Below are 16,175 nucleotides of genomic sequence, written 5' to 3' on the forward strand. Positions count from 1 at the left end.
GAATCAATGCAGAACTGTCCATATACAAACAAAACAGACAACCAGAGAGAACTCCCAAACCATGGCCAATAAAACCTTTAAAACAGAACAGAACAGATAGGGGGAAATCCCAAGTTCCCAACTTCTGCTTAACCATGACTCATACACCAATAGCACCATAGATGTCCCCACTAAAAGGGACTAGATGTTCCCACAAAGGGGAACCAGATGTGTAGAATCTAGTGTGCACACCAGGGGAGCTTACCAAATGGCCAGAGTTGTGACTTTCCTGAGTTTGATTCTCTTTTTCTCAAAGTAGAGCAATTGATGGAGCAACATGTGCAGTTCAAGGAGAGAAGACAGGAGTTCCCTGAAGCAAAAGGGGCTTCAGCATTTGCTGGGACAGTCCCTTGGTCCCTCCCTTTACTCACAGAAACAGCTCCTCTGGTTGGACCCAAGACACACACGCTCATCTCCTAACACTCCTGCAGTTGGCTCTAGAAAAGTTTGCCAGAAACATGAATCCTCAGCATGAAAGTGGGGTTCCTTGGAAAGCCAGGCCTGCCCCAGAAAGTTGAAGAAGATGCTGCTGTCAGGTTTCATCTGGGTCACCAAATTTGTTCCCAAAAGCTTGGTCCTGTGTGGGGAGCCACATTGAGTTACCATGCCTTTCAGTCCTGATGCACCATGGCAACATGAAAGGTCACTGTAGTCTGTCAGGTAGTGCCATGAATTGTGACTCAGTCTTTTCCCCAACTCAGATAGCAAGGCCAGCCTTCTGAGTAGGCACACCCCTGGGGTTGAGCTACACTCACCTCTTCTTTTGTAATCTCACCCCTTTGCCCTGTTTGGGATAGAATGTTCCATGGAAACTCCCTTTGTGTGTCCCCTTCTCTTGTTCTGCCTTGGGGCGTGACCTTCATAGATGTCAGTCAACCTGGTGACAGCAGACATCACAAAGCTAAACTCAACCCTCCCCCGAAACCTGACCCCTTGTCTCATTTGAATGGCTTCTCCCCAATAAAAGGGTTCGGCACGTGCACTCTTCTTTCCCTCTTTCCACAGACCCCTAAGGTCAGAGAAGCCATCACAGGACCCAAAGAAAAAGGTGTCTCTGTCTCTGGTGTGATTGTTTCTTGCAGCCCAGTTCCCCTGGAGTGACCTTGAGTGTCAAAGAACATGACAGTCCTTGTCCCCAGTACCAATCCAATAGCGAGGACATGTTTTTGAGAAAAAGGAAAAAGAAGGCTTATGCTTTGCTAGCAAAGGAGAAACAAAGGGGACTCCTGTCCCAAAGGCTGTGATTCTGCCAATCAGCAGGAAGGGGTGGGGGCTTTTAAAGTGGTGATTCATAGAAAATGAGATTAGGGAGGAGAGAACAGAAGGAGAAATTCATGTAAAAAATCAGGGAGGAGAAGGTTAGGGAAAAGAAGATCAGAGAAAAAGATGAAGGAAAAGAAGATCAAGGAAGAGAAGGCCAGGGAGAAGAAGTTTGGAAAAAAGAAAAAAACATGTAAGTTTCAAAGCCACAAGGGATATAGTCAAAGCATCAAATGAACACCTGTTACATCACTATGAATATCATATTTAAGAATTCACTGCAAAATCCAGGGTTCTGAAGATCTTTGCTTATGTATTTTACTAAGAGCTTTACAATTCTGGTATTGGTGAAGGGAAAGCGAGGAACGTGAGACCGACAAGTGAGAAATGAAAGGCAGAGACCAGGCAGAGATACACATGAGAGTTTATTTGTCGGAGCTCTGATAGGCCATCTCTCTATAGGAGAGAGAGGAAAAACAGGCTCGAGTTCTGGGACTTGTGTGGGGGAGGCTCAGGGATCAGCAGAGCAGGTCCTGATGCAGGCCATTAAGGGATGCTGTGAGGGAGTGGTGAGCCTCTCTCAGAAATGCCCTGGACAGGAGAGTGAGACTTTTCCCTTAAATTGGTGGCTGCCACTTAAGATGGCCATCCAGATGATAACCAAGGACCTTATACTTGGTCCACTTCAAGTTGATTTATGTGGTGTGCAGTAGGGGGTCCAAGTTCATTCAGGCACAGCCTTAAGTATCCCAGTATTACATCCTCCAAGCTCACAGCCACTGGGGGAAACATGAGCTATCCACACACAGATGAAGAGACTCAGGCTCAGGGAGGCCATAAGCCTGTCCTGGTCAAAGTGGTCAGTGAGTGGCAGAGCCAGGACCCAGACCCCAGCACCCATTCAGCAGCTGCTAAGAGGAGGGTCACAGGTCGTGGGCAGGTGCCAGAGACCTCTGAAGAGGTCAAGTGTGAACAGAGGAGGGGGCACTGCAGCTGGGGACTGGCCACCCATGCCTGCCCAGAGCTGGAGGACCTACAGGTGGGTGCACTGAGTGTGGAGTGCCCACAGGCAAGGGCAGCTGCTCTCCACTGCTGGATGGGGGCTGCTGGGCCCAGGGGGAGGTGGGTCTGAGGAGGGAGCAGCAAGGGCCTGGCCTCAGGCTTTTGTGGGCAAAGAAGGCTGGAGCCAGGCCCAGGCAGGGCCCTGAGCACGGCACGAATGTCCCAGCCTCTAGCATCTAGCACTCTCCCCACAGTCTCAGCAGCAGGCAGAGCTCCCACCTGCAGGACAACAGGGAGGGCTGCATGTGCCCCAAAGGCCACTCTGCCTCAGGTGCCACCTGGCTCTTTACTCCTACTTTGTCCTGGGCTGTGAAGGGGACCAATCTGGGCTTCTTCAGGGGGATCCATTCCCTGAGGCTTCAGGTCAGACCCTCTCAGGAAATCCCTACTCATAACCCTCCACTGAGCCCCACCCAGGAGGCCACACAGGGTCCAGGGCAGGAGGCCAAGGGCTGGCAGATGGTGCCCCACTGGGGGAATGACTAATTCACCCTTGAGCAGGTTTCAGGGTTCTGGCCACCTAGCTCTGAGAGCAAGATGGGCGTGGGGCAGGCCCTTGCTCTCTGAGGGTAGCAAGGGTTAGTGGTATCGTGATCCTGATAACACTTTATGGGTCCTGATCTCCTAGGAGAGCCAGGTGATTGCTGCCTGCAAGGTCCTGCCAAGGCCTTCCTGGAGAAGTGGGCAGAGGCTTTGGGGAGGAACTAGGGCTAATGATTAATCAGACCATGGACACATTGCTTCCTTTGTCTAACTCATTCCCATGCTGGGAATCAGACTCGGTGCTGTGCCTTGTGGAGTAGCCCACTCTCCACCCCTAGGCCTGACCCTTTCTGTTTCTCAGTTGTGATATAATGCATATGACATAAGATGTCCCATCTCAACCATGCTCAGGGCACAGGGACATGGGGCAGGTTCCCCTGCTCTGTAGCCTCACCACCTCCATACCCAGGACCACACTAGGCAAGGTTCCACTGCTGAGCTGACCCCCAGCTCTAGGTGCCTGACTGTCAAGACCAGTCTGGACTTTTCTCTCTGTAGCACTCACCCAGAGTTTGGGAGAGCAGGCGCCCATCCAGCCGAGCATGAGTGGCTGGCTTCGATGTGGAGGCACTTCCTTCTGGACACACAGGGGATGGGAGAGGAACTCCCTAAGGCTGATGGATCCAGGGCACTGAGTGAGGGTCAGCAGGTTTTAGAGGGGCTGTGGCAGCAGACAGGCTTCATGGGGAGGGTTTCAGACTAGGCCTTTTGCAGATAGCCTCCGAGACCATTGGTGGTAGTTGTTGGGACTGTCCTAGCCCAGGCGACAGACCAGCCCAGTAGTTCTCAGATAATCAGGACTGAGAAAGGCTCCTCTCCTGCCCTGGCCACAATTCCCAGCCTCTTGGCATTGTTCCTGAGCCCCAGGCCTGTGTCCACGTTCAAGCAGGACAGAGACCAGAAAAGCAGATAGCAAGGGGCTGTGCCTGCCTTCTCTGTCAGGCCTACACCCCAGCTTCCTCTCCCTCTCCTTTCCCAGACTGAACAAATATACTTTCTTGTCAGCAGCACATGGCTCCTTCTCTAAAATAGACCATATCTTATGCCACAGAGAAATTATTAGATAATACCTTGCATTTCTATCAGACCTCAATGGAATAAAATTAGAAATCAATGATAAAATAAAAAATGGAAGCTACAGTATCAAATGGAGACTAAATAATACACAATTTAATGATGAATGAATAGTAGATGAAATTTAAAAATTCTTAGACATAAATGAGAACACTGACATAACATATCAAAATTTCTGGGACACTATGAAGGCATTACAAATAGGAAAGTTTACTGCACTTAGCATATTCATTAAAAAAATAAAAAGTCATCAAGTAAATGACCTAACACTCATCTCAAAGCCCTAGAAAAAGAAGAAGAAATCGACACCAAAAGCAGAAGACAGGAAATAATTAAAATCAGAGCTGAAATTAATGAAATTGAAACAAAAGAAACTACTGAAAATATTGACAAAACAAAAATTTGGTTTTTAAAAAATAAATAAATAAAAAAGATAAACCCCTGGCCATGCTAATGAAGAGAAAGAGAGAAAACTCAAATTACTAAAATACAAGATGAAGAATGAAATATCACAATGGATATATCTGAAATACAGAAGATATTTAGAAGCTATTTTGAAAACTTATACTCTAATAAAATAGAAAATCTTGAAGACATCAACAAATTTCTAGAGGTATATGACCTACCCAAACTGAATGAGGAAGTCATACATGACTTAAACACATCAATTTCCAGTAATGAAATAGAAAATGCGGTTGAAAGCCTACCAACCAAGAAAAGCCCAGGACCAGATGGATTCTCAGCCGAGTTCTACAAGACCTTCAAAGAAGAATTAAAAAAATACTCCTCAAAGTATTCCATGAAATAGAAAAGGAGGGAACCCCTCCAAACTCATTCTATGAGGCTAATATCACCCTGATTCCAAAACCAGACAAAGACACATCAAGGAAAGAAAACTTCAGATCAATATCCCTGATGAACATAGATCAAAAATCCTCAATAATATTCTGGCAAATCACATACAAAAACACATTAAAAATGTAGTGCACTACAATCGAGTGGGATTCATCCCAGGGATGCAAAGTTTGTTCAACATGTGGAAATCAATAAACATAATTCATCATATTAATAGACTTAAAGATAAGAATCATATGATCATCTCAATAGACACAGAAAAAGCATTTGACAAAATACAGCAGCACCCCTTCATGTTCAACACACTAGAAAAGCTGCAGAAAGTCGGAACATACCTCAACATTGTAAAAGCTGTATATGCTAAACCCAAGCCCAGCATCATTCTAAATGGAGAAAAAATGAGAACATTCCCTCTAAAAACTGGAACAAGGCAAGGATGTCCTCTTTCAACACTTCTATTCAACTTCATCCTTGAAACTCTAGCTAGAACAATTAGAAGAAAGAAATTAAAGAAATACAAATAGGTAAAAAAGAATTCAAACTATCACCATTTGCTGAGGACGTGATTCTATATCTAGAAGACCTAAAAAATTCCACCAGAAAACTTCTAGAACTAATAGATAAATTCTATATTTCCTCTTTGGAAAGGTGTCTGTTCAGGTCTGTGACCCAGGTCTTGACTGAGTCATTCGCTATCATACTGTTGAGTCCTGCATGTTTCTATTTTGGACAACAGTCTTTCTATCAGGGGGGTGTTTTGCAGATGTTCCCTCCCAGTGTTCAACTCACCTTTGTATCCTCTTGACAGTGTCTCTGCAGAGCACAAGCCTTGGATCTTAACAAGCATTAAACATACTTTTTCTTTCATGCACCATGATTTTGTGCTGCATGAAAAAGTCATTGCCCTACCTAAGGTCTTCTCGATTTTCTAACATTACCTTCTAACAGTTTACCCCTTCACATTTAATATCAGTTCTTTGACCAACATTGATCTGACTGTGTGCGTGTGAGGTCCGTGTCCAGCAGTGTTTGCTGGGAAGTCCTTTCCCATGGAGCCGCTCTGCTCCTCATCAAGTGTGCCTGTTCCTGGGCTCTCTATTCTGTCCCCGGGTCTTCTGTCCAGACTCTTCCCAGCCACACCGCATGCTGCAGGCCCTTTGCCCTAGGTACAAAGAACACCAGGCAGCATCTATTCCCCTTCAGGGTCATGTTGTTCTGAGTGTTCAGATTTCCATAAACTTGAGAATCAGTGGTTTTATACCCACAAATAACTTGTTGGTATTTTTATTTTGATTTCATTAAAGAATCCATAGATCAATTTGGGAAGAACTGACATCGTAATAATGTTGAGTCTTCCTACCCACTACACAGTGTCTCTTTATTTGGACCTCAGATTTCTCTGTCAGGTTTTAGCTTATCTCATACAGATCTTGTGCCTATTTTGTTAGACTTATGCCTATGTATTTCTCTTTTGGGTGCTAACATATATGATGTCATGTTTGAAAGTTCAGATCCAGGGGTTGCTAGTGCCTAGGAGAGCAAGTGGCTTGCACATTAATCTATGTCCTGCTTTTTGTTCTTTGAAATTTTCCACAGAGAAAATCGTGTCATATGCAAACTGAAACAGTTTATTTCTTCCTTCCCAGTGTCCGCTTTATTTCCTGTCTGGTCCTCCTGCATAGGCTGCAACCTCCCGCACAATGCAGCAGGGTGGAGGGCACATCCCTGTCCTGTTCCCAGTCTTCTCACCCCTCCTGCATCCAATCTCAGCTGGAGGTGTTCCTAAGGAAGTTCCACTCTGATCCAGCTCACCAAGCATTTTCTCAAATCACAAATGGCTGTAGGGTTTTGTGGAAGCTTTTCCTGCCTCTCCTGGTGTGACCTTGTCTCCTGGACCTCAGCCTTCTGGTGTGATGGACTCTATTAATTGATTTTTTGATGTCTCCAGATGCCTGGAGCAAATTTCCCCTGGTTCTGATGTGGGATGCATTTCTCACAGGCTGGATCTGACTTGCCCATGTTTTGTTGAGGGTTTTTGCATCTGTATTTGGGAGATACTGGTCTGAATGGATTTATGATAGCTCTGCCTGATTTTGGTGTTCGGTCATTGCTGGCTTCATGGAATAAATTAGGAAGTGTCTCCCCTGCTCCTACTTCAAAGTTATTATGGACAATGTTATCTCTTTAACTGTTTAGAAAAATTCACCACCGCAACCACCTGAGCCTAATGCTATGAGATCTGGAAGGTCTTTAGTCCTGGATCCAGTTTCTTCAACAGACACAAGCCTGTTCAGGGTGTCTAGTGTAAAGACTGTGTCTTTCCCTCAGGGAGTCAGGCCTTTTTTACAACTTCAACCACCCAAGGTTGCTGCTGTTGGGCGTACATCCAGGACCAGATCCCAGGTTTGGTTCTGCACTTTGTCTTAGACAATGAAGGGAAAGAAGCCATTAAGGATAACTGACTTTCCAGAACTGACACAGAAAACTGAATGTGCATGAAGAGCTGCACAGCCGTGCTTATGTGGGCCGGGTCGGCCTCTGGAGGAGGGTGAGGGTCCTGGACTCAGAGTCAGCTCCACGAGGGGCCAGCAAGGGCACAGGGGTATCCAGGAGTAGGCCACTCCCTAGGGGCCCTGTGCTGCCTGCCATGCTGTGTGGGGCCCCAGACTCTCCCCAGTCAGGCCAGGAGGCTGTTGCTTTGTCTTGTGATGTTCCCTCTGCAAAATCCCAGGCTGTCAGAGGAGCTAGTCAGGGCTCAGCCTACCAAGGGGGCTGGAATCCCAAATGGACAGCACCTCCCTGAGCCCAAGTACTCATGGAGGTCGCTCCCTCTGCCAAGGCCAGGACACAGATCCTAAGGCAAGCCTGGCATCTCACACCATGTCTGCCGAGGGCTCATACCAAACCCTGGCACAAAGGAGACCTTCTTCTTCCTTGCTGCCTGCTGCCCAGCTGGCTCCTGAAATGAGGGCTTGCCTGCCATGTACCTGAACACACCAGCCCACGGGGACTCAGGGCCCTGTGACAAGTGATTGGTTCGTGCTCATGAAAGACCTTCACAAAGCACAGCCCACCCCAGAATGTGTGCTGTCAGCTCCCTCTCTGTCCCTCCAGGCCACGTCCTCTGAACCTGTGGACATCCTGTGAGTATTCTACCACCAGGGACCCTCCCAGACACAGGGAAGCCCCTGGGATTGAAAAAACGGGCAGGGCCTTAGGGAAGAAGTCCAAGGGGCAGGTGGGGTGGGACCTCGGGCAGTGCTGGGGCAAACTGTCCACTCCCAGGCTCTGGCTCTCCTTCCCCAAGGGTAGCTAGCAGGGCTCCAGAGGGAAGCAAGGTTGAGCACGACCTGTGGCCAGGTGCGTGGCCACAGCAGAAGGCTCTCCTCACACAGGGCCATGCAGAGTCTGAATTCACTTCCTGCAGCTGCGGTAACAAACCATGAAACTTAGTGCTCAAAATGACACGCACTTCTTCTCTTCGTTCTACAGGTCAAAGTCCAAAATCAGTTTCACTGGGCTGAGAGCCAGGTGTTGGCTCTACAGTGCTCCATCTGAGGCTCCAGAGAGGAGACCCATGGACGTCTCCAGCTTCCAGAGTGGTGCTCCCGGAACCCTTGGTTCCTGGCCCCTTCCTCCATCTTCAGAGCTAGCTCCTGTTCTCTGTCCCAAAGCACCTCTGTGCCAAATCCTATGACACTGAGATGATACCCTCTGCATACATCTTATGACACTAAGATGACATTTGGAGCCCATTTGGATAACCAAAGATATACTCCCCTCTCAGATCCTGAATTTAGTCCCATCTACAAGGTCCCTTTAGGATATAAGGGGACACTCATATGTCCCAGGGATTGTTTGAGGAGCATTGTGTAACCCACCACAGACACATTAACACAAACATGCACTCACTTCTTACACCCCCCACACACCCATTCCACGCAGGCAGTGGGGTCGCTGGTGGTCCCAGAGGTCACAAGGACTACTCATGTCCAAACCTCTCATCAGCCCACTCAGGACAGTGGGAAGCTGCAGAGCCCACCCCGTGGCACGCTGCCTCATGCCCAGGAGAGAATGGGCCCTTCCCCAAGGTCCCCCAGCACAGCCCTCCCTCACTATCATGTTCCCTCTGCCTGGATGCCCCTCTTCACCCCGCCTGCAGAATTCACCATCTCCAGCCTGAGCTGGAGGACTGGTTCTGAGCTGGCCACCTCTTCCATGCAGATGGTCTGCTTCTGTAAGCAGCAGCTCACTGCTATGGCTGGATGCCACACCCCATGTAAGGAATGCTAAAAGAACAGAAGAGCAGTGGGAATCAAAGGTCACCAAGAACAGCACTTAAAGGGTGACAGTACAGCCTGTGCCACAGAGCCTACATGTAGGAGCTTTGCTGCAGATCAGATGGACACCTCAGTGCCTACTGAGCACCGGAGATGCCCAGACCTGGGGAATGGACAGCGCAGAACAGCTTCCCACCCCCAGGACTTGGCTTGAGCTCTCCCTGGGTAGGGGTCATCTCTCTGGTCCTTGACTCCGCCTCTGAGTGCTAGATCCAGAGACAAGCCGCCATGGATGAGGCAGGGACCTCCTGCTCCAGGTGAGTGCTGGATCCCAGAAGGGTCTCCAGAGAGAGGTCCCTCTAGGGCCTCACTATGCTGACTCCCTTGTCCCAGCCCTTTCTCCACCAGGCCAGGCTCAGAGTTCTAGAGCCTACATTGCCACAGAGGGCTACAAGGTCTGCTCCCCACCCAGGAATCAGGCTAGCCCTGCTGTAAGAGCCCAGAGTGTGTGTGTGCAGTGAGCCAAGTAGAAATGCAGGGACACAATCTGAGAACAGGTGACAGCTGCTGCTGAGGCCAGTCCTCCCCTGGCTCTGCAGAGAGGGCGAGAAAGGACAGAGGACAGCCCAGGTACACACCTCATTTGGCCTTTCACCCGGCCTGGCAGGGTGTGTGGAAGGGAGACAACAAGAAGTGGGGGGAGGGGTATGGAGCAGGAAGGCTGGTACGTGAGTCCTCCTCACCAGTGAGGAGGTTGGAGCACAGGCCTTGCTTGGCGGCAGAGGTGGTCTGGAGCTCTCCCTCTGCCCCTGTGGATCTCTACAATGCGTTAGCCCAGATCCCCTGGGTAGGGCCCCTGCCCACTGTGGACACCCAGAACTCCCTGTGTGTGTGGCAGAGGTCACCTGGCAACATACATAAATCCTGCTCGCCTCCAGCTTGGAGCCCCGCGCTGCGGCGGCCCGCGAGCTGCTCCTGGCCGCGCTGGAGGACCTGAGCCAGGAGCAGCTGAAGCGCTTCCGCCACAAGCTGCGGGATGCTCCCATGGACGGGCGCAGCATCCCTTGGGGGAGACTGGAGCGTGCGGACGCTATGGACCTAGCAGAGCAGCTGACCCATTTTTATGGGCCAGAGCCAGCGCTGGATGTGGCCCGCAAGACCCTGAAGAGAGCCGACGTGCGCGACGTGGCGGCCCGGCTCAAGGCGCAGCGGCAGCAGCGTGAGCTCTGGTTGGGGGTTCCCCAGGGTCCCCGGTTCAGGGTCTTTGCCGCCCGCTGCCTTCCTTCCAGCTTCCCCTATAGAACCCTGGCGCTTTACCCACAAATTTGCAAATCCTATGACTCAGATCCTGGATGCTCTCGAGGGAGACCTCGACCCCCTATTGCGTCCCGCACACGGCGGCGCAGTCTCACTTCAGGTTTCCGTTTCAGGGCTCGGCCCCAGCTCCTCGGCGCTGCTCTCCGTGGCCGGTAGGTCTTCTGTGGGAGGCACAGGCTCAGAGCGCTAAGTCCCGCTGCCACTGCTGGCCCTAGGAAGGCTGGCGCGGGAAGGCGCCAGGACGCGCTAGAGGAAACCGAGGCCTGACTGGCAGGGAGGGCACCGGCCCCAGGGTGCCGGAAAGCCAGCCCATTCTCGCCCCGCTCCCTGTCGCTTCCCCAGAGTACAAGAAGAAATACCGCGAGCACGTGCTGAGGCAACACGCCAAAGTGAAGGAGAGGAACGCCCGCTCGGTGAAAATCAACAAGCGCTTCACGAAGCTACTCATCGCGCCCGAGACCGCCGCCCTGGAGGAGGCACCGCTGGGGCTGGCGGAGGAGCCAGAGCCGGAGCGCGCACGGCGCTCGGACACACACACGTTCAACCGACTGTTCCAGCGGGACCAGGAAGGCCAGCGGCCGCTGACCGTGGTACTGCAGGGCCCGGCGGGCATTGGCAAGACCATGGCGGCCAAGAAAATCCTGTATGACTGGGCGGCGGGCAAGTTGTACCAAGGCCAAGTGGATTTCGCCTTCTTCATGCCATGCCACGAGCTGCTGGAGCTGTCGGGCACACGCAGCTTGGCTGACCTGATCCTGGACCAGTGCCCCGATCGGGGCGCACCCGTGCGACAGATGCTAGCGCAGCCTCAGCGGCTGCTCTTCATACTAGATGGCGCAGACGAGCTGCCGGCAACCGGGACCGCCGAGGCCGCGCCCTGCACAGACCCCTTTGAGGCCACTAGCGGTACACGGGTGCTGGGCGGGCTGCTGAGCAAAGCGCTGCTGCCCTCCGCCCGCCTGCTGGTGACCACGCGCACGGCCGCCCCTGGGAGGCTGCAGGGCCGCCTGTGTTCACCACAGTGCGCAGAGGTGCGAGGTTTCTCCGATAAGGACAAGAAGAAGTACTTCTACAAGTTCTTCCAGGATGAGTGGAGGGCCGAGCGTGCCTATCGCTTCGTGAAAGAGAATGAGACGCTGTACGGCTTGTGTTTCGTGCCCTTCGTGTGTTGGATCGTGTGCACCGTGCTGCGCCAGCAGTTGGATTTGGGCCAGGACCTGTCGCGCACCTCCAAGACCACCACTTCAGTGTACCTTCTCTTCATCGCCAGCGTGCTGAGCTCCACTGGTGCCGACGGTTCCTGGGTGCAGAGAGAGCTGCGCAAGCTGTGCCTTCTGGCCCGTGAGGGCGTCCTGCGGCGTAAGGCGCAGTTCACCGAAAAAGACCTGGAGAAACTGGAGCTTCGCGGCTCCAAAGTGCAGACACTATTTCTCTGCAAGAAGGAGATGCCAGGCGTGCTGCAGACAGAGGTCATCTTCCGATTCATTGACCAGAGTTTCCAGGAGTTCTTCGCAGCACTGTCCTACATGCTTCAGGAGGAGGGGGCTCCTGGGGCACCGACGGGTAGCGTGGGGTCACTCCTGCGCACAGACACGGAGCTAAGTGGACACCTGGCGCTCACCACCCGCTTCCTCTTCGGGCTGCTGAGCACAGAGCGGATCCGAGACATCGAGCATCACTTTGGTTGTGTGGTTCCAGAGCGTGTGAAGGAGGATGCCCTGCGGTGGGTGCAGGGACAGGGCTGCCCCAGGACTGCATCAGAGGGGACGGAGGACACAGAGGAACTAGAGGAGGACATAGAGGAGCCCAACATCCCCCTAGAGCTGTTGTACTGCCTGTATGAGACACAGGAGGATGCTTTTGTGCGGCAGGCCCTTAGCAGCCTCCCAGAGCTGGCACTGGAGCGAGTGCGACTGAGTCGCATGGATCTGGAGGTTCTGAGCTACTGTGTGCGATGCTGCCCGGCTGGACAGGCACTGCGGCTGGTTAACATTGGACTGGCGGCTGCACAAGAGAAGAAAAAGAAGAAGAGCCTGGTGAAGCGGCTGCAGGGGTGAGTCTCCAGGCTAGGGCTGCTCCTTTGGCAGGCCCTGGTAGGCATGAAGCTTGAGTGCAGTGAAGGCCCGTGCACCTAGGCCTATCTGGACTGAGGAAGCATGTCCAAACCTGAGGCCTGTTCCCCCAGAGGCAGGGAGGACCTCAGGGCTGCTTTTGTTCACCCCCTTGCAAGGCAGCGGCCCCGTGCCCCTCTTCTTCACTAGGTGTCCTCACCATGTTCCAGCACACCGCCACCCAGCTCTAGCTAGAGTTCTAGAGTCCACCATGCCCTCGGCACCCTGAGCCGTGCACCTGCTGTCCCTCCCCTCAACACTTTGCTTGCTGCCTATCCTGAAAGCCTGCCCTGGCTGCTTCAGCTGGCCTGGGATTCCACTAGCCCCAGAAGTGCCCTGGCGACCACTCTATACCATGACATTCCCCATGCCTGCTTCTTACACCAGACTTCCAGCTCCTCTGTGACAAAGCTTGTGCAAGAGTTACTTTGAACTTAGCTCCACTCAGCACCTGTCCTGGGTGTTCAGCATCTTTCAGAGGATGAATGTCAGGACATGGGCAGGGCTGGCCCTAGGGACCTGCAGATCCCCTCCTGGGTTTCACTCTAGTTCAGGGTAGAGGGGTCCTAGCTCAACACGAGGGGATGGCAGAGGAAGCACCAAGGCCTGAGGACTACAGAGAAGAAAGGGCCCTGTCTAGGAGGCGCTGAAGCAATGCAGCAGCCTCAACTTCCTCTCTTCTTGCAGTTCTCGAGCCTCCACAAAACAACTCCTGGGTTCCCCACTGCGTCCACTTTGTGAGGCCATGACTGACCAACAGTGCGGCCTAAGCAGCCTGACGTGAGTAACCATGCCCCAGCCCCTCCCAGGGGGCAGGATGCCCTCCAGAGACAAGAGTATGGGGGGGGGGAGAAAGCTGACAGGGGCCCACCCCATCAGAGAGTGAGGTGCTAGTAGGAAAGGTGTGGTGCTGGCGGAAAAAGAGGGGGCTCAGCACCTGGGGGTGGGAGGATGGCAGAGTTTTTTTGTTTTGTTTTGTTTTGTTTTCCAAGGAGGCTGCTAGGTGCCATTGGAGACTCCTGGGCCAACCCTCTAGAGGAAGGCATCAGGTGCCCCCTCTGAGGTCAGGCTGCCCGTGAATCCTGGCCTCTGTGTGCCCTTGGACAAGCCAGTCTGTCTGGGCTTATGCTTCCTCTCTGTGAAATGCAACCAGCGTCCTCTACCTTGGAGGGTTGATGTGAGACTTCGTGAGGCATGAACAGTACTGAGAATGAGATAGCTGTTCAATTCCTGTCCATCAGGAATGCCCACTCACCAGATGGTGAAATGACCAGAGGCCCATGAATCAGTGGCGACATGGCCAAGTAGTCCAGTGGGTGGGGGGGCGGGTACAGCAATCTGGAAATACATATAAGGAACCAGAAGGATGCCCACATTTGGCCCAGCTGGTGGGGTCTGGCCCACCTTGGTTTGTGCAGTTGATGTAGAGAAGTGGCCGGGGGCTGGCCCACAGACCCACGAGCTTCTTGACCACAGGCTGTCCTACTGCAAACTCCCCGATGTCATCTGCCGAGACCTCTCTGAGGCCCTAAAGGTGGCACCAGCCCTGACGGACCTAGGCCTCCTCCACAACAGGGTCAGTGAGGCAGGCCTGCGTATGCTGAGTGAAGGCCTGGCTTGGCCCCAGTGCCGGGTGCAGACACTCAGGTGAGGCTTGGCCTGGGAGAGACAGAGGGATGGGACCCTCCCCCAGCAGCTCCTGAGCCAGCCCTCCTCTCAGGGTGCAGCTGTCTGGCCTCCCGGGAGCACTCCAGTACCTGGTAGGCATGCTCCGGCAGAGCCCTGCCCTGACCACCCTGGACCTCAGTGGCTGCCAGCTGTCTGACCCCACAGTGACCTACATGTGTGCAGTCCTGCAGCACCCATCATGCAGCCTACAGACGCTCAGGTAGATTCAGGTGGACAAAGTGTGGGGACACAGCCGGTAACCCCAGGAAGGGTGGATGCTGGGACTCCCTGACCCTCAAGAGGAGCCTCTCCAGATACCTCCCAAGTGACCAGGCTCAGACACAGATCTGGGAGCCCAGCCTAGAACCCACCCCTGAAGCCCTGGCCCCCACCCTGGCCCTGATCACTATACTGACCAAATATGCACATCCTGTGGTCAGTGATCCCAACACCCTTTGACTCCCCTGAAGGACAAAGGCCCTGAGAGACAGCCTCGGTCACTTGGGCCTTGGGCACAGCCTAGACCAGCAGCCCCTTCGTCACCCACTCCTACTGTGCCCCAGTCTTGTCCCCCAGCCCTGGAGTTCTCTCCCTCAGCTGACCCATACCCTCTGTCCTCTGCATGTGGCTGCAGTCTGGCCTCTGTGGAGCTGAGTGAGCTGGCCCAGCAGGAGCTGCAGGCCGTGAAGACAGCAAAGCCAGATCTGGTCATCATACACTCAGAGCTGGACAGCCACCCGGAGCCTCCCAGGGGATTCAACAGTGTCCTCTGAGGCCCTGAAGCCAGAGCGGGGTAGAAGGCACTGTGGTCAGAGCCCCCGTGGAGAGGTAGTCCTAGTCCCCAAGGCAGGAGGATGCTGCCTTCAGACTCTGGGCAACTTTTCTGAGCAGAGAGGCCCTGGACAGGGGTCTGCTCCTGGTCAGGCCTGGGATCTATACCTCAGCCTACAGCCACTGCCACTGCAAAAGCCCCTGAAATAGTAATACCGATGAAGCCCCTGTGAATTGAGCACCTAGTGGTTGATAGAGTGACCCTTTCTCTGACCTGGCCTCCACCTGAAGTGGAGTCTCAGCCCCCACTCTGGCCCTGTAGGCAGAAGGTGGTGGGGCCCTCCCTGGGAATTTGGGAGGACTGAGGCCATCCTTGAGGTAGTGTAGCCTGAGCCCAGAGGCGTCCCCTAGCTGCCTGAGATCTATGGAAGGGGAGACCAGGGCGGGTGGAGATAGCCAATGTCTGGCTCAGGTGGGAGCCGCAACAGCACCATCACTGGTAATAAACTCTCCTTCAGATTCACTTCCACTGGTTTCTGTTACTTTTCACCAGGGCCCCAGTAGGGTCTTTCCTCCAACTCGCCTGCCTGGGAGGACAGGGTTTAGGCCTCAGAGGAAAGAGGCTCAGAAAGCTTGGAGGCAAGAGCTGACCTTGCCAGCCAGTGCCAATAGTGGACGTCCCAAGAAACTCTGAGTCTTTTCTGCTCAGCACAGCTGGGCTCTGCCAGCTCTTGAGACTCCATCCAAATGGAGGGCACCCTGGAATCAGCCCCTTCACTTCCCAGGGGAAATTCCCTCCATAATCACTTTATGAATCCATTCCTTCATGCCACAAAGCAGACAAAACCCCTGTCCCCTGGGAACTGCTATTCTAGGCAGAAAGACAGACAATAAATAAGTATGCTATACAAGAACAAGACCCGGTAAAAACGTGGTGTGTGAATGCACAATTCAGTGGACTCACAGATGATTCACAAACATGGTACAGCAAACACAACGTGTGAGCCAGGCACAGGGGCGCAGGCCGGTCATGCCAGCAACTCAGAAAGCTGAGGCAAGTTTGAGACCCTCAGGCTCTGAGCAACTCTTGTGAGCAGAGAGACCCTGGACAGGCAAGTGAAGCCCACACAGACGCAGGCCCTTGCCTGGTCCTGGACAGGCCTGGAACATGCCCCTTGCCCCACATCCTGGATTC

The 16,175-nt window shown here is 53.0% G+C and overlaps 1 protein-coding gene across 2 annotated transcripts; it reads left to right on the top strand.

Moving 5' to 3' along the window:
* The first annotated feature begins 9,204 nt into the window (after window positions 1–9,204).
* Window positions 9,205–15,503, top strand: Nlrp6 (NLR family pyrin domain containing 6). 2 transcript variants are annotated; one of them, XM_046444672.2, is made up of 8 exons: window positions 9,205–9,430; window positions 10,052–10,332; window positions 10,544–10,582; window positions 10,773–12,483; window positions 13,229–13,321; window positions 14,018–14,188; window positions 14,262–14,429; window positions 14,844–15,503. In XM_046444672.2, the coding sequence occupies exons 1-8, from the start codon at window positions 9,402–9,404 to the stop codon at window positions 14,980–14,982; spliced, it is 2,631 nt and encodes an 876-aa protein (XP_046300628.1). In that variant the 5' UTR covers window positions 9,205–9,401; the 3' UTR covers window positions 14,983–15,503. The 2 variants fall into 2 exon arrangements, with proteins under 2 accessions (XP_046300628.1, XP_046300629.1); XM_046444673.2 differs by lacking the exon at window positions 10,544–10,582.
* Window positions 15,504–16,175: the final 672 nt, after the last annotated feature.

The sequence above is a fragment of the Marmota monax genome, unplaced genomic scaffold, assembly GCF_021218885.2.
Source record: "Marmota monax isolate L192 unplaced genomic scaffold, Marmota_monax_Labrador192_F-V1.1 WCK01_AAM20220418_F8-fsc00038, whole genome shotgun sequence".
Lineage (NCBI taxonomy): Eukaryota > Metazoa > Chordata > Mammalia > Rodentia > Sciuridae > Marmota > Marmota monax.

What these genes read in the sequence shown, in the direction of transcription:
- Nlrp6 (XM_046444672.2), top strand. Translation starts at nt 9,402, where the DNA reads ATGGATGAGGCAGGGACCTCCTGCTCCAG. An exon ending in GCAGGGACCTCCTGCTCCAG is followed by an intron (nt 9,431 to 10,051) that starts GTGAGTGCTGGA and finishes GCTCGCCTCCAG; the next exon opens with CTTGGAGCCCCGCGCTGCGG. An exon ending in TGCAGCCTACAGACGCTCAG is followed by an intron (nt 14,430 to 14,843) that starts GTAGATTCAGGT and finishes ATGTGGCTGCAG; the next exon opens with TCTGGCCTCTGTGGAGCTGA.